This window comes from Pyxicephalus adspersus, chromosome 6 (genome assembly GCF_032062135.1).
Source record: "Pyxicephalus adspersus chromosome 6, UCB_Pads_2.0, whole genome shotgun sequence".
Classification (NCBI taxonomy): domain Eukaryota; kingdom Metazoa; phylum Chordata; class Amphibia; order Anura; family Pyxicephalidae; genus Pyxicephalus; species Pyxicephalus adspersus.
Genome location: NC_092863.1, coordinates 55,570,063 through 55,585,791, shown reverse-complemented (window position 1 = coordinate 55,585,791; position 15,729 = coordinate 55,570,063). Strand labels below are relative to the sequence as shown.

Genomic DNA, 15,729 nt, shown 5'->3' with positions numbered 1-15,729 from the left:
CATGGCGCTCGCTGGCGTCCTTAACAAAACCAACCCTGAGCTGCCATCGGCGTGCCTGAATCCACGATACACATCTTCATTTACCAGGAACAAGACACATGCTCCCTAGTACCCTGAAGTTGCTTTATAATTCTTAGGGAGTGTTTATTTTTGTCTGATTAGACTACCTTGAAAACAGGCAATTCTGTTATCTGTCTTAATGGCGTCACCAGAACAGCGCTGTGCGGCTCAGCTGTGCGTTCCAGGAGAGGGCGGGGCTTGTGCGTTCCACTGGGCAGCGAAGCCTATAAGGGCGGAAGTATTACAAGGCAGAGGGGTGAGAAGGGCTATTGGAGTAGAGTGGTGGCTGGAAACCTTCACGATGTCAGAACAAGCCGTCCTCCTCCTCAGAAAGCAACTAGCAGGTAATAGGGAGGCTGCGGGCTGCCGCTTTGTTCTCCCCCATTGTCTGGACGGGGAAGCGCTTGTTTCGCAATCCCAGTGCAACGAACCTTTCCAGCTGCGCACACGGCGTCCGCTCACCGCTGCTTCTCGGGACTTCTCTAGAAGCTCTGCATAGCGCTGTCTGTATTAGACACGTGACCCAAGCTCACTATACATTGTACAATCACATCTGGTATAAATGAGGCCTATGCGATATGTGGCCAGAGCTGGGCATTGTATGGGCTGATTGTGCTGTGTGTGGGGAGTATAAGGCCTTGTGATGTAGATAAATGATTGGTTAGATCCTCTGTCAGCACCTTCTGCTATATACAGCCTAAACCCTAATAACTTGTCAGGATTGTATGTCTGTACCCCAGCTGGGTGTCCATTGACACACGCAGCTTCTCTGCATTGTACCCACATCTGATGGAGACTTTTCAGTGGGGACACCTGTGCTGGGGAAAACTTTAGGGAGTTTTCATCTAGACTTCCTGTTTTGGCTAATGTACAGGAGACTTCCTGTACCTTAGCCAAAACAGGAAGTGAGGAAACCTCCCCAAAGAGTTTTTAGTGAATGGGGCACACTAAAGCCTTCAGAATGGCACATAAAGCCTTCAGAATGGAGGGGGGGGGGCCGGGGGTGTAAATGACTTGTAGTCACCACTGTAACCCTACAGATACAATAAATCTGTGCTATTAATAAATATAATATTTCTATTATACTGGCAGGGCAGTATCATGGCTAACATGTAATTGCTGTTCTTCCCTCCTCTGCAGATTTTCTATTGGGTACTAATATACTTTCACAGCTGAGTAGACACAAGATTGTCAGGCAGGTTTATCACATTCACAGCACATCGCATCATTAAGACAGCCGGCGCTGATTTCAGGTGTTCAGATAGCGGATTGTGAGGAAGGTGAGCCAGCTACATGGAATAGACCTGTATGTATGGTCCTATGTTCCAAGCCTTGTCCATCCAGTCTGCTATTTATACACCTCTGCCACAGTGCACAGCCAGGGGGTTGATAAATGAACAGCAGCTGCACTGAAAGACATTCTCTGGTGTGCCTTCTCTTTAATGCTGTGCATAGAGATGATTGGAGGCTGATCCCAGGACAGACTATGTGCTCCTATTGGTGGTTTGTAACATTACATTTTACAAGGGGGCGGCAGAACACAGCGATACATTTAAAAACAATAAACAATCATTTTGTAGTTCAGCAGAACTGGGCAAGGCTAACGGCACTTCTTGGGATTTCAGTTCATGGCAGGCACTGCCAGTTCCCTTCTGGCAATTAGAGGTAAATATGCTGCTGATGTGACTCCTGCACATGCATGGATTACCCTGAGAATGTATACAGAGTACAGCATGCACAGCTCGGTGTACATTCTACAGAAGATAGCAAACAAGTGGCTGTGCTTTATTACAGAAGAGGTGCTATAAAGAACATGCTTGATTGGATTTTTATACATTTCTAGGATCACATTATTAAACAGGATTTATATAGTGCCAACATATTACGCAGCACTTCCACTATGAGGTGTGGAAAAATGTACCCAGATTGTCCCAAGTCTGAACATTCTACATGCATCTAATGGAGAGATTAAGGTTCTTGTCACTGGATTAATCCTTTTCCAGTGTAAGGATTTCTACACCTGCCTAATACACAGTACGGTGTATTGCCAATACACTAATAGATCATCCATAAATCTACATACATCTATATTTCAGCACTGTTCTAACATACATTTTCCACCTTTTCTGTCAGAGCTGAATAAAAACCCAGTCGAAGGCTTTTCTGCTGGACTTATTGATGACAATGATATCTATAAATGGGAAGTGCTGCTTATTGGACCACAGGACACGTTATAGTAAGTTTCTCATCTTCTATTGCACATGCTGTATAAGCTGTCTTAAGGTGTGTGTGTCAATCAGTTATCTGTTTTTATAGTATTGTAAATTGTAACTGTATATTAAAGTAGATCACCGGATGTGCAGCTACTGGGATTAGTAATATCAAATTCCCTCTTTGTGATGTTTTAAAACAAGTCAATGTTGAAATGGGATGTTTACAAATAATTATTCACAAGGGTTTTTTGCATTGGGATTATAATGCAATGTTCTATTGAAACGTATTCAGTGTTCTATTAGGAGGTTTATTTACTTGTTCACATTTATATTTTTGCCAGTGAGGGTGGCTTCTTTAAAGTGCACCTTACTTTTCCAGTTGACTATCCTTTGAGGCCTCCTAAAATGAAATTTATCACAGAAATCTGGCATCCGAACGGTAAGTGTTTAATGTCAGATTTTCTCATACTGTACTCAGCACTGTATGTTTGTGGGTGCTATGTGTAAGACTGAGACACCGTGTCTGATTTACAAGAGGACTTCACTCAATAAATTGCTGTTTCTGAACTCCCAATCATATTCACCTGAAATAAATATCCAATAAAGTGAAAAGAAAATCTTAGTTTAGGTACTGTTTTAGTCTCAACTAGCAAATAAATCTCACTGAATAGCTTCTCTGCCTGAACAGCAGCAACAAAACCTAAAAACAGCTGGTCAGTAGAGAAGCCTATTCCTGATTATTAAAGATTTTTTTTTTTTAGTTTGAGTAGAGTTGGCATTTCTTGCACACAATTGGGTGGGTAGGATTTATGGAGCATGTCCAGGCTTCTATACAGAGTCAAATATGTATAATATTATAATTTGGTTTCCTTTTGGTGATTTGCAATGGAGGCCTCATGGGTAAAGGCAATTGTGTGATCAATCAGAGCAGGTGCAATGGTAACCCAAAAAACCCAGTAAACAAGTAAGTGAGGTAGGGGCTGTTGAGACATCTAGATCATGCAAACCAGGGGCAAAAGCAAGTTGATGAGTGATGAGTTAAAGGGGTCAAAGATGAGGGGTATGGTAAATGGGTTTGAGCAAGTTAGTTAGGTTTAATTTACTGTTGGATTTTAGGTGAAAGAAAGGCATCAATCCAAATTAGATTTTATGTCCTCCTTGCCAATTGTCCTTTGGCCAACCTGAAAAATTGGGTGGGGATGATTTGGCATAAGTATTTGTTCCACCTGTATCTAGTTCCACAAATATTGGTCATGTAGAGTGTGTATACATTCTGGATGTTTCTAAAAGTGACTTGTTTCAGGTTTTCCTTTACAAAATGCGTATCATTCTCATTTTAATAATCTGCTGCATTCTGTCTTGTTGCCAGTTGCTAAGAATGGAGATGTCTGTATATCCATCCTTCATGAGCCAGGCGAAGATAAATTTGGCTATGAAAAACCTGAGGAGCGCTGGTTACCTATACACACAGTGGAGACCATCATGATCAGTGTTATTTCTATGCTTGCTGACCCAAATAGTGATTCTCCAGCCAACGTTGATGCTGCAGTAAGTGGATCATATCTACTTTCTACTAGTAAATTGATATTTTGTACATGAGAATGTCTACATCATTTCCCACTCTTGTGTGTAGGTAATTGTAATTACTCTTGCTTTTCAGAAAGAGTGGAGGGAAGACCCAAATGGTGAATTCAAGAGGAAAGTTGCTCGCTGTGTTAGAAAAAGTCAAGAAATGGCATTTGAGTGAACTAGTAAGTCTGCATATTTTATGTTAAAGCCAAAAAACGCAGATGGAAATTCACCTATATGAGCAAAAAGCTTGTGCTGAAAAATCTATTTGTAGTCCCAGTATTTTATGTATCCCTTAAGCACCTAGAATTCACTTGAAAGACCATAACCAATTGAAGCAGTATCTATGCAGCAGTCAACACATCCTTCTTTCACTACACGTTTAGCACTAGCTTTGCAACATTGAACCACTGCCTTAGTATTCAGAGTCCTGCAGCTTACTGAATGTAAAAGTGCATTAAGCTACAGACATATTTATTATTAAGTTTACAATTTGCATTGAAATTGCTAACTTTTTATCTTCTCTTTCAGTGCATAAAGAATATCTTCAATGGATGAGCAATAGCATTCACAGGCAGAAGCAGAATCCTGCTCACAGCGTGTGGCGTCTCACTGACCTCCTGTTCTAGCCTCAAGTGAACAGTTTACCATTTAATAAATTATAGGATAGACTTCTGTTTTAACTGCAAAACTGCAGAGTGATTTTCAATCCTTATCGGGATCTTTATTTATTCAGATATATATTTTTGCATATGTCTTTTTATAAAGGTGAAATTGCTTTCTTTACTGCACTAACCCCTTACTAGGTAAACCTTCATCTTTTCCTGGCAGTACCACATCCATTCACAACTTGGAAAATAGGGCTTATTTCATGTAGCAACAATTTACCATCACTGTGCATTACCTGGTGAATTTTAAATCTGCCAGAAATTGAATGCTAGAATATTTTTTACATTAGCTTTTGCTGCTGCACATAAGTCAGGTATTGCAGGCTTGAATTCTGCCAAGATGAGCTATGAGCTGTACTTGGACATACTGGTAGTCCACGCTTAGTTTATTTTTTTAACCCATGTTTTTGCAGCAGAATGTTTGTCTTGTTTGTGTTTGTCTTGTGAAGCATTTATTTCGTTACAAAATTAAACTATTTTTGAGATGTTTTGATAAGCTGAGTAATGTTTTTTTTTTGTCTTAAGTGCCAAGTATGTATAAAAAAAAAAAAAAAAAAAAAGTCTCTCTCCAAAACATTATTTTGGAGAGGACATTTTCCAGAATTTTTGTTTGACCCCACACAGGTACTAAGCACAATCTCCCTTTCATAAATACAAATGTTACTCTTCCCCATTCTACAAGCAATTGTTACAATAATTGCCTGATAAATGATTTTTATTATGGTCAAAATGGAGCGAGGGGAGTGTCTGTGTGACATTGAAATCACCCTTTTCATCCAAAACATTTCAAAGAAATAAATTAACAAAAATCGACTTTTTATTCACTTGTACAAAACAAAGTTAGACCAAATGTCTCTTGTGCAGTCCTGGAGAAAAAAGGTGATCTGGCAATATTTGTATTGACCACATGTCTGAAATATCTTTTGTAACTGAATCAGTCCAGTTTTCTATTGTAGGGTTTGCTCACACGAACATTAGACCATCAGTGCATGTTAACTCGTATGTATGTGTTTCAGGTGTATATCTTTCCAAATGCTATACACTATAGAGTTCATTTTATATTTCTGACCTATTCCCAATGGAAATGTAATGTTGGTGGGTAACGTAGAAATATGACCTTTTTTCTGTAGCAATCACCTTTTATTGGGATGTATATTTGTATTTTAACCAGGCTGCACCACTGGTAAGACTGCCAGATTCTCCAGCAATCCAAAGTTGTGATATGATATACTTACTGCAGCATCGATGTTGGCTGGAGAATCACTATTTGGGTCAGCAAGCATAGAAATAACACTGATAATGATGGTCAGGCAGTGTAAGTCCCAATTTGAGGGGTAATGAGGATAACCCAGGCTTTTGCTGGTATTGTACAGAAGTTCCACTAATTCACAACCATGCAAATGTTTTTAAGTGCTGAGTATCCTCTGATAATTTGGCACTTTTTCCTTCTTAATTTACCTACCATTAAGTTCATGTAATCTGCCAGTGCAAAATAAATTCTAAAGGTTTTTTTTTTTCAGGATGTCTCAGTAGCTTTAATCATAGACCTGTAACAACCATGTAGCTAAATATGAGGCAGCTTGTAAAAGGAGTTGAACATTTGTGCGTAATCATTTTGTCAGTGCTTCAGAAGGTAACTTGTCATGAGATCAGAACACAAATTGGGTAATCCTTATATTTTAGAACATAGAAAAAAAGGCAGGTTACATCATCTTTTGAAGGATCTGATGCACTTTGACAATGGCGTTGTATTGCCATCAGCAGTAGTTGGTACCTAATGTTACCTGTAAGGTTCCTTAATTCCCCCCTCCCCCCCACAAAAAAAATCTGAACATAACCTTCAATCAAGCTGCTGGTTGGCTGGACCAGCACTCTTGCTAGTGAAGCCAATGAGGGCATGCAGGTTCCTGCTGTGTATTGGTTTTGCTGTGACCCCCTTGGGGGCAGTTTTGCATCTTGTAATGCATAAGACTGATTGGCCACTGGCTGTCCTGTTGCAGGATCTCTCTCGGGAAGCCCTAGTGAGCATCTTATTTTCTAGCATGTGGCAGCTGTATTTAAAATAGTGGGTATTTCTCAATCTTTCACTGGGCACCCATATCTGTGTGCTGTTGGTGTTCTCCTTTACTGGCAACATTTCTGAAAGATTTGGCTGCAGCCTGTGTTGTAGCCACAAGATCCATTTTGTTTCTTAGTCATTACTGCTGCTGTGCATTGGGAGCTACCCAATAATCTCTCATTGGATGCCTTCCCTTTGTTTGGTCACTGTGCCTTTTGAGATGAGTAAGACTTTATTGAACTACTAACAGTACTCCCCTAAAGAAAGTCTGTTAGAAACCTGGTCTGTTTTTGACCATTTGATTTGTTTTTCATTCTCTAAATGCCCCTGGTGGTCCAAGGGACAATATCTTTCCTCAGTGGTTGGCTCTTATATTTGACAGATGTGTTTGCAAGCAGAGAGTTCCTGTCATGTTCCTGTGCCCTACCGGTTGTGATTTGCCATCCACACTTTTATTTCTATGCTTTTAGTAGTTTAGGGACCTCTGGTATAGAGTGATTGTTCTGTTTATCCCCTGAAAAGTTATAGTTACTAAAAGGGTTGTGTTTAAACTGATCCTGGACATCAAGGTGGCTTTCTGAAAGCTGAAAAATTAAGGTTGGTAGTCTTTTCACCTTTGTAGTAATCTTCCTCCATGTTAGATGTATCTTCTGATATTTATCAAGTATGCTTGCTTGCAAGTTTGCATTGTCTCAATTTCTAACATTCTTGGTGCTTTGTGGTGGTGAGTGGAAACCTAGGAAGTGGTGGCTCTAACTTTCTGGTTGACATTTTCCAGAGTAGAGTGGTAGTGTCTACCAAGATATTAGTCCTTCCAGGCCCCCTCCCCTCCTTTTTTTTCTTACTTTGTTAGACAGTTTTCCACAGTGGATTATCTGTTCAATCCAATATTTTAAGTACCTTGTTTCTGGAAGAATTTCAGTTTCAAATGCCTGCCTAGTTGTTCTCTCCCAAGTATTTATGTTCTAAAGATGTTTGAAATATTAACTGTGCATAAGAAAGTATTTGAATATAATAGTAATATAGAAATAGTATTTTTTTCTTTCTTCCTTCCTATATGGGAAAGTCTAGGCACTGCTTTTATGTGTGTGCTAGCAGTGTGCATTATAAGGTACTGTTCCTCTCATCTGCTAGTCTATGGAGAATAGGAGATGTCATTAGGATCCTGCAAACTGTTCTTCTTGCTGGAGACTCTAACATGAGGAAGCAAAACCCTGCCTCACCAAGATCTAGCACAGTGTTGCAGTGCACCACACAGTGGGACAAGTGCATAATGGGTAAAGGATTAGCTGCAGAAAAGCCATAGGCAATTCTGAAGAATATTTTCCACTGATTGTCTTTGGGCTCAGCTCAGTATGTTCCCCAATAACGAGGAATAGCAGAAATATGTTTAGACCTTTAGATTGTTCAGTTACTGCAAATCTCATGCAATCATATGCCTGTTGCTCAACCTTTTGAATATGCTGTAATTATATCTACAGCTCACAGTATATTAGCATTGTAGTCAGAAGAAAGTCTCTTACATTGCTGGCCTGTGCAAAGAATGGGAATCTTAAAAAGGTCACTGATAAACTGACTTGGAACAAAACTGCTCATTGCTCAAGGAAGCCTGGTTGGTAAACCTTGCCATAGGTTGATACTGATGTTCATTTTGGCAATAACACGGGTAAGCATTACCATCTTTTTGTGGGAGATGTAATAAAGTTGCCAGTGAATTTTGGTCAGTTGCTTGTGTAATCAAAATATTTGATCCACATTGCACACAGTCATCTACACGCAGCCTGATCTGCCTACAGGAGCTTGGAAAATGTCACCTTTATAGCTGTGCACAAGTTTTAGCATTAAATAGCCCTACCACTCTCACACTATTACATTTTTGTTATTACTAATTACACAAAATGGGTAGACTTCAGTTGGAGATCAGTAATTATTGATTAAAATAAACTGCACAGCCAAGTAAAAATTAAAAAAAAGCAGTATTTTTTTTTCCATCTAGAGCTGTCTCTCAAAGCACGTTTTCTGCCAATTGCTGTAGTCAGCATTCTATGATGGCTATGTTTCCTGGGTGCTGACTGTCAGGCCTCCCACATCTGGGTTGTGTATTCATGCTGGTCTGGACTCGGGACTATTACACTAAATGTCACCACTGCATCATCATGAGTGTGTTGTTGTACAGAAGTAAGGACTGCTCATCACGCAGAAGGACAGGAAAGACTTGTAACATTACTCCAACCAGAAAAATGTGTATGTATAAGTATTTTGTGTAGAGGGGGAAAAGCTTTTCAAACAGAGGTCTGACTTTTATTTTCAATCTTTCAGGTAAACAAAGTGTATTCAGGTGCTCCTATCTGAAAATGTCCCCTTAGCTCTGTGTGTAACATCATTTTTTTCTTTCATTTTTAATTTCTCTATTAAAAAAAATAGTAAAATGTTTTGGCTGAAGTTCAATGTTAAATTATCTTTTCAAATAGGCAGCAGTAAGGAAAATGCAAACAGGTCATTTTCTGTCTACACTAAAGCCACATATTTCCTGTTGTGGTAATTTCTTTTTTCATGCAGGCTGCTTGAAAGCATCACATTCTAAAGTAAAAATACAAGTCATTTTATAAACTCTAATGGAACATGGTAAAGAAGCGGCAACAAGGTTTTATTATCCGTTTAAACCTTTCTTTGTTCCAATTGGGAAGGGTCCAACTTTGCATTATCCACAACATGTTCACTTTCAGTTTAAAGTTTACTTATATCGATTGATACATAACCCCCGACAACCGTACCATCAGGATGGGGCAATGGGAGCTATTAGCTATCTATTATAACTTACACTGGCTGCCATTAGATGGAGGTGGCTCCTTTATTGTGTTTGATACTTATTCTCAAAAGACAAACACTGTCAGGATAAAATGTTACTGTTATTTATTAGCATACAGGAGAAGAGGTGCAACGATATATACTCCAGCCAGTGGAGTTACAGATGCAAAGCATAAACCCACCACACAAAATGAAATCAAGAAACAATTTATCGCTTTTATTAAGTTCCAGCTTAACACTCAATATTTCTCCACAAACCGTATGTTTCATGGCTTGGCTGTGGTCATTTATATTACAACACAGTATAAAAGATTATTTCAAAATGGAACTATATAGGGCAGTCAGAAAACAGTTACACTTCTTTGCTCCTCGCATCCCATAACTTTATTGTCCGGGGCCAGACAGGGATTTGTTCATGAACTGTTTTTTCACAAAGCACATCCACCACTGAAACAAAGAAAGTCACAAAATATTTAAAATACCAAATACAGATGTTCAACATTGGACAGACTCAGCTACAATTTTCAACTATATGTAAGTTATAAGCAACCATAGTTATAAAGCCAAAAATAGTGTCGATTAGTGTAAATTATAAGTATTACCTTAGGGAGTGAAATTTTCAGATATCAAAAGCTGCAGTTGCCTGTAATTGTGCACCTAATCATACAAACCTATGACCTCTTGTGCCTTTTGGTTTCTTGTTAGCAGAACCATGTCTTGCAATTGCTTGCCAACCTTTTCCTTTAACTACAAATCCCACCACCTTTTGCAGACATGTTTTCTATTGTAATGCAGGGGATGCTGGGAAATGTAGTCCGCTATATATTGTTCTTCCTACTTATTGTGTCATGTGGCCATCACCGTTTCTATAAAATGTTTGTATTTATTTGTCTACCAGATTGCTATAAGAATATGCCTTGTTAAGCTGCGTACACACGGCAAATTTTTCTCGCCCGATAATCGGTATCGGCCAATTATCGGGCGAAAATCTGCCGTGTGTACAGTCGGTCGTCGTCCATCGTCCGACGACCGTCCTGGCGGATCCATGGACGATGGACGACGACCGATCCTAATGAAAGGGAAGGGCAGAGCGCGCAGCAGGGTGCCGCTCCGTCGCTCTCCCCCTCCCCTCTCCATAGAGCATGAACGGTGCTGTATGTACAGCATCGTTCATGCATCGTGCAGTCTTTTCTCGTTGGAAAGGATCGTGAAAGATCCTTTCCAACAAGAAAAATTGCAGGTGTGTATGCAGCTTTAAACTTTAGGTATAGATGGGTTTTAATGTATGAAAGTCTAAAACTACATGAAGGGGTAGAACAAGCTTGCTTACCTTGCTGGGTTTGTCTGTCTGAGGGTCAAACACCTTCTCACACAGCCTCAGTCCTGTCTCCTGTCTCAGCTGCTGCAAATAGGCCCGCATCACCTCTGTAGGATAAAAGAAGAACAAGATCACATTAGGCACTAATCATATATTTTAATGAAATATACTGAACCACTACACGTATAATGTGCCTTGGATTTGTGGTAACTAAGAATACAGGGGTCAACAAAACAAATGTCAAACTAATTTGGTGCAGTAGTTCTCCTATTACTCCCCTAACACATACCAATAAATAAAATGTATTTTCTATTATATACTAGTTCTATCAACAACAAAAGATTTATTTTTTTCTACCAGTGCACTCAGCAAAGACAAGCCTAAAATTTGGAATCTGTACTATGTAACAAGTTCTTAAGTAAATACAAAAACATCATTTACCAATAGCTTCCAAGATGTAATCCTACAGTATACAGGAGTGGGTGCTCTAGCTCCCATTTGCTTTGTATAGGGTATCTGAGGTTGGCTCCTAGGGTGAGGTAACCTGTTTTAGAGTAAGCACAGGGACTTCTTCCCATAGCTTTAGGTGAATAATTTGGCCAGCTTTGGGTCAAGGATAAAGGTGGACGAGTAGACCTTGTGCTTAGTTTACAATGGCAGGTAATGTCACCCCAATAAGGATGGAGTGCTGCTGGCCAGAGCACCCAATCCTTCTGTATTCTATAAGCCAGATCTTTTGTCCTCCAAATGGAATAACTTACAACGAAGGACTTTTGTACTTTCTAGTGGAGAGCTGTATATGGAACTTTTTTATTTTACCAAAGCCAGCAATTCTAATAAATAATTCACTAGCTACAAATCACTAAATTTCTGGCTGCCACAAAGTCACCCGTGTGGCATGGTTGTTGTTCCTAATGATGCCACCAGTATGTCCATCTCTTGCCTTGCCATTTGTCAGTGGGTCAATCTCATCCAAGTGCCAATCAACACATTCAGCATTGATTTCCACAACACAGTAATGCATTAGAGACCAACCACATATGCTGCCGCCTTAGTTTTACTGACAGGGGAGAGGCGTGAAAAGTACAGATATGGGATAGGGCTTGATAATGGCGGAAGTCTATCAGCCTGGAAATTAAGCTACATTACATTGGTCTATTGTTAAATGTTCTAAATGGGAGATAAGACTGGAGGTCATATAATACCGACCAGTCATTTTCTGTAGTCTTTATTACACAGGACTCTCCAATATATTCTACAAAGGTCTAACATGTCACCATAATCAAAATCTCACCATCTTCCTGCTTGTTGGAAGGCTTTATGTACATGGCATTGAGGGGGAATCCTGGTTCTCCTGGGATTGGGAAATTTGTAATCCCCAGTGTGTACATTTCCTTTTCTCCTTGGCCTTTAGAAGTGCACTGATTCCAAAAGAATAAAAACAAATAGCTAGTAAGCTGCAGCCATGTAATGTCTCTGCACATATGTTACCTAAAAATTACCATAGTAATGCTTAAAGGTGATGATAAAACAGAGCCAGCTTGATTTTGTGCTGGTAAATAAGCCTCACCTTTTGTAACTTTTTTAGACATTCAGAAATGTACAGAGTGATATAAATTAATGTCCGGTCGGCTTCATTCTGCAAAAGAAATAACAAAGGTTTATATGCTTATGACTGACTTTTAGCTAAATACTGTATTGTACTTGAGTATAAATCAAAGAATTTTGACATGAGAAAAGCCATTAGAAAAAGGTTTAAACATGAGTAATAATCAAAAGGGAAAACAAAGATAAACAAGCTGAGCCCATGTGACTTTGAGTGGTTCCCCATTTTAAATAAATAATTTAAAAATAACAAACCATTGGTGTATTTAATAAAAATTGCTTTATTGGTATTTCTATTGATTAGTGTTTTTAATGTTAGCTACAACGACCACATCCTGTGCCCCTAGGTTTATACTGGAGTCAATGTTAATTTTTCTGTTTTTTTTTTTTTCAGATAAAACTAGGTACTTTGGTTTATATTCAGATACAATATATTCTTTATTTTGTACTGTACATATAGAGTATATTCTAACTGTTGCATACTATTCTGCAGGCTTGATATGTTCCATACATCAGACAATCACATAGTATGGAGAAGCCAGACCCTCAGCGACCCTCCTATAAATCCTGATGTACTGAAACCGTCACATATGCCATAAGATCAATATGAGGCAAGAGCTGGAAATACTGCCATACACGCTGAACACTTCAGGAACAAAAGAACTTTAATGTGTCCCAATATTTTTATTTAAGTATCAGGTCATCCAAAACAAAAAGCAAGTTCAGGATATATGGCGATGAGCTCAATCAATTTCTAGATCTGCCCATCAGCCACACAAGTCGATCCTACACCCTCTGTTAAATTATAGAGAGTACAAGGCAATAAGTAGAATCATATGGCAGGAGGAATGAGACTCCAAGGCTGGAAGAAAGGTAAATCGACCTTGGCTGTGACTTGGCCCACTCAAACTTCACAGACGATTGAAATATATTTAGAAAAATATAGGAAAATATCAAACTTTCTAAGAAGTTACCTACCTTAATTTCATAATTTTTGAAGAAAACATTAGCCTTGAAATAATAAATCGCTTCATCAATGATATCGGTGTCCTTGGCTAAAACAGAATAGTAAAGAATAAATAAAATGTGATTTGTATTTGTCTCAGACAAGTAAAAGGATCTAGGACTGACCACACCATTTCATCTCTCTAACCCCCTATGGAGCAGAGCAATATTTACATTGGGTCTGTACATTCTGTGATGTTTGTCATTACTTAAGATAACAGTTTTTCTGAATATTGACTTGCCTACAAAGTATATCTACCTAGAGCTGTAATGTCCTGCACGAGTCACATGCAGGACACCAAAAGTATCCGACAGGTACCTAAGCTGCTATCAGACTTCATAGGTAAGTTATACAGAACTTGGTATATAGCTGGCAGGATTCACAGATATTCTATATATGGCTTGTTATGTGGAATTCTGATATTTGTTATACAGAAAAAAATAAGGAAGGATCTGTCGTGATTGTTTCTAGCAACACTATAATAAATGAATACTGAGCACATAGCGTGGTTCTGTTCTGAGGGGCACCCTGCTGTGTCCTCCATAGGAAATGACAGCAGTCATCCACAATCATTTGCTTAGTGATCTGCCATCATGGTTCACTAAATTACATCAGGGGACCACTTTACATTTTCACCAAAGACAATAAAGATCATCTGAGAAATCTTTATAAACGAATTATTATTTGCTTATTGCGACCTAGCAAAACCAACCAATCCAATGCAATGGTGAACTTTCTACAAAACGTTTTATACAGGTAACACAATTCTGACATATATTATACAGAACTTATTGTGAGCATTTATTTTTTCAGTCCTAATTTGTCATAAAGATTTTATTTTCAGCAATAAAAGCCAATAGGAGGTGACATAACAATTCCATAGGAAACATACACGTGAATTGGAAGTACAGTCTATGTAGTCAGCGAGCTGGAACTCGTAGCAAGGAATGTGAATGACATCTCTGAAATGATTCCCACAACTTACTTTCTCTGGGGGCAGGTCCTTTAAATTGGCTTCTAATTGGCAGCAGTGCCATGTTTCCTATCAGCTTGGTGTCAGATTCCATTAATGTGGAATGGTAGGCCTGTAACAAAGAGAAATTATTCCATTTAGTGTGTGATAAGCATGCAAGTTATAATGAGTGCAATCTGATGAGCCCCTGTATGCCAATGACAAACAGATGTAAATGGCAGTGCACATTGATCCTAATTTTTCTGCTTAGTGATCTGCCATCATGGTTCACTAAATTACATCAGGGGACCACTTTACATTTTCACCAAAGACAATAAAGATCATCTGAGAAATCTTTATAAACTAATTATTAATTGCTTATTGCGACCTAGCAAAACCAACCAATCCAATGCAATGCAATGGTGAACTTTCTACAAAACTTTTTATACAGGTAACACAATTCTGACATATATTATACAGAACTTGTTGTGTGCATTTATTTTTTCAGTCCTAATTTGTCATAAAGATTTTATTTTCAGCAATAAAAGCCAATAGGAGGTGACGTAATTCCATAGGAAACATACATGTGAATTGGAAGTACAGTCTATGTAGTCAGCGAGCTGGGACTCGTAGCAAGGAATGTGAATGACATCTCTGAAATGATTCCCACAACTTACTTTCTCTGGGGGCAGGTCCTTTAAATTGGCTTCTAATTGGCAGCAGTGCCATGTTTCCTATCAGCTTGGTGTCAGATTCCATTAATGTGGAATGGTAGGCCTGTAACAAAGAGAAATTATTCCATTTAGTGTGTGATAAGCATGCAAGTTATAATGAGTGCAATCTGATGAGCCCCTGTATGCCAATGACAAACAGATGTAAATGGCAGTGCACATTGATCCTAATTTTTCCGAAATGAAGGGGGGGTGGGGGTCAGCTAAATTTTTGGTCATATGATGAGATTGTGTGGGGTACACAGATACCAAACAAGCCACATGACAGTGATTGCTGATTGGAAGACTTTTATGGTAAAGCCCAAAGTCAGCCGAGAAAAGGTAAACAAACTCCAAGCTGCCATAGTGGCCGGGACTTTGGTTCCCTTCCAGTGCTGCTGTTGATGTAAAAAAAAGGTGGTGACACCCAAGGGGGCAACCAAGCTGCTGGCTGGCGGCTCTCACTACCACAGGGCTCTACTCTGAGACTGCATTATATCACAGCGGTCATTACAGATCATTTCTAAGGTTCTGTAGTTATCGGCTGTAAGAAATAATTAGTGGTATGTAATGATATCACATGATATGACTGATAGGCGGAGTGCTGGATTATCTATCCTGGTATTTGTATTCCTCAGTGTATATCAGCAGCACTGACTGCTCACTACATCTGAACTCTTCACACCTCGTCCTGTCCATTGACAATCAACATCTGTCTGGACACAATCCATGGTGATAAGAATAATGTAATGAAGGGACCG

At 39.1% G+C, this 15,729-nt stretch overlaps 2 protein-coding genes and 1 long non-coding RNA gene across 3 annotated transcripts; 2 read left to right on the top strand and 1 right to left on the bottom strand.

The window, feature by feature from the left end:
- Positions 1–246: 246 nt before the first annotated feature.
- LOC140333891 (ubiquitin-conjugating enzyme E2 G1-like) lies at positions 247–5,006 on the top strand. The gene is made up of 6 exons (XM_072415886.1): positions 247–404; positions 2,194–2,296; positions 2,615–2,712; positions 3,643–3,821; positions 3,934–4,024; positions 4,374–5,006. Exons 1-5 carry the CDS (start codon positions 362–364, stop codon positions 4,018–4,020), a joined length of 510 nt encoding a protein of 169 aa, XP_072271987.1. The 5' UTR covers positions 247–361; the 3' UTR covers positions 4,021–4,024; positions 4,374–5,006.
- Positions 5,007–8,638: 3,632 nt separating this feature from the next.
- Positions 8,639–13,805, top strand: LOC140333889 (uncharacterized). The gene is made up of 2 exons (XR_011921440.1): positions 8,639–8,813; positions 12,794–13,805. It is a non-coding gene; the product is annotated as an uncharacterized lncRNA (long non-coding RNA).
- On the bottom strand, positions 9,574–14,420 carry ARPC3 (actin related protein 2/3 complex subunit 3). Its single transcript, XM_072415884.1, has 6 exons — positions 14,292–14,420; positions 13,279–13,355; positions 12,266–12,334; positions 11,990–12,116; positions 10,708–10,802; positions 9,574–9,824 (listed from the first exon to the last, which is right to left on the bottom strand). Exons 1-6 carry the CDS (start codon positions 14,371–14,373, stop codon positions 9,762–9,764), a joined length of 513 nt encoding a protein of 170 aa, XP_072271985.1. The 5' UTR covers positions 14,374–14,420; the 3' UTR covers positions 9,574–9,761.
- Between the last annotated feature and the right edge of the window lie 1,309 nt (positions 14,421–15,729).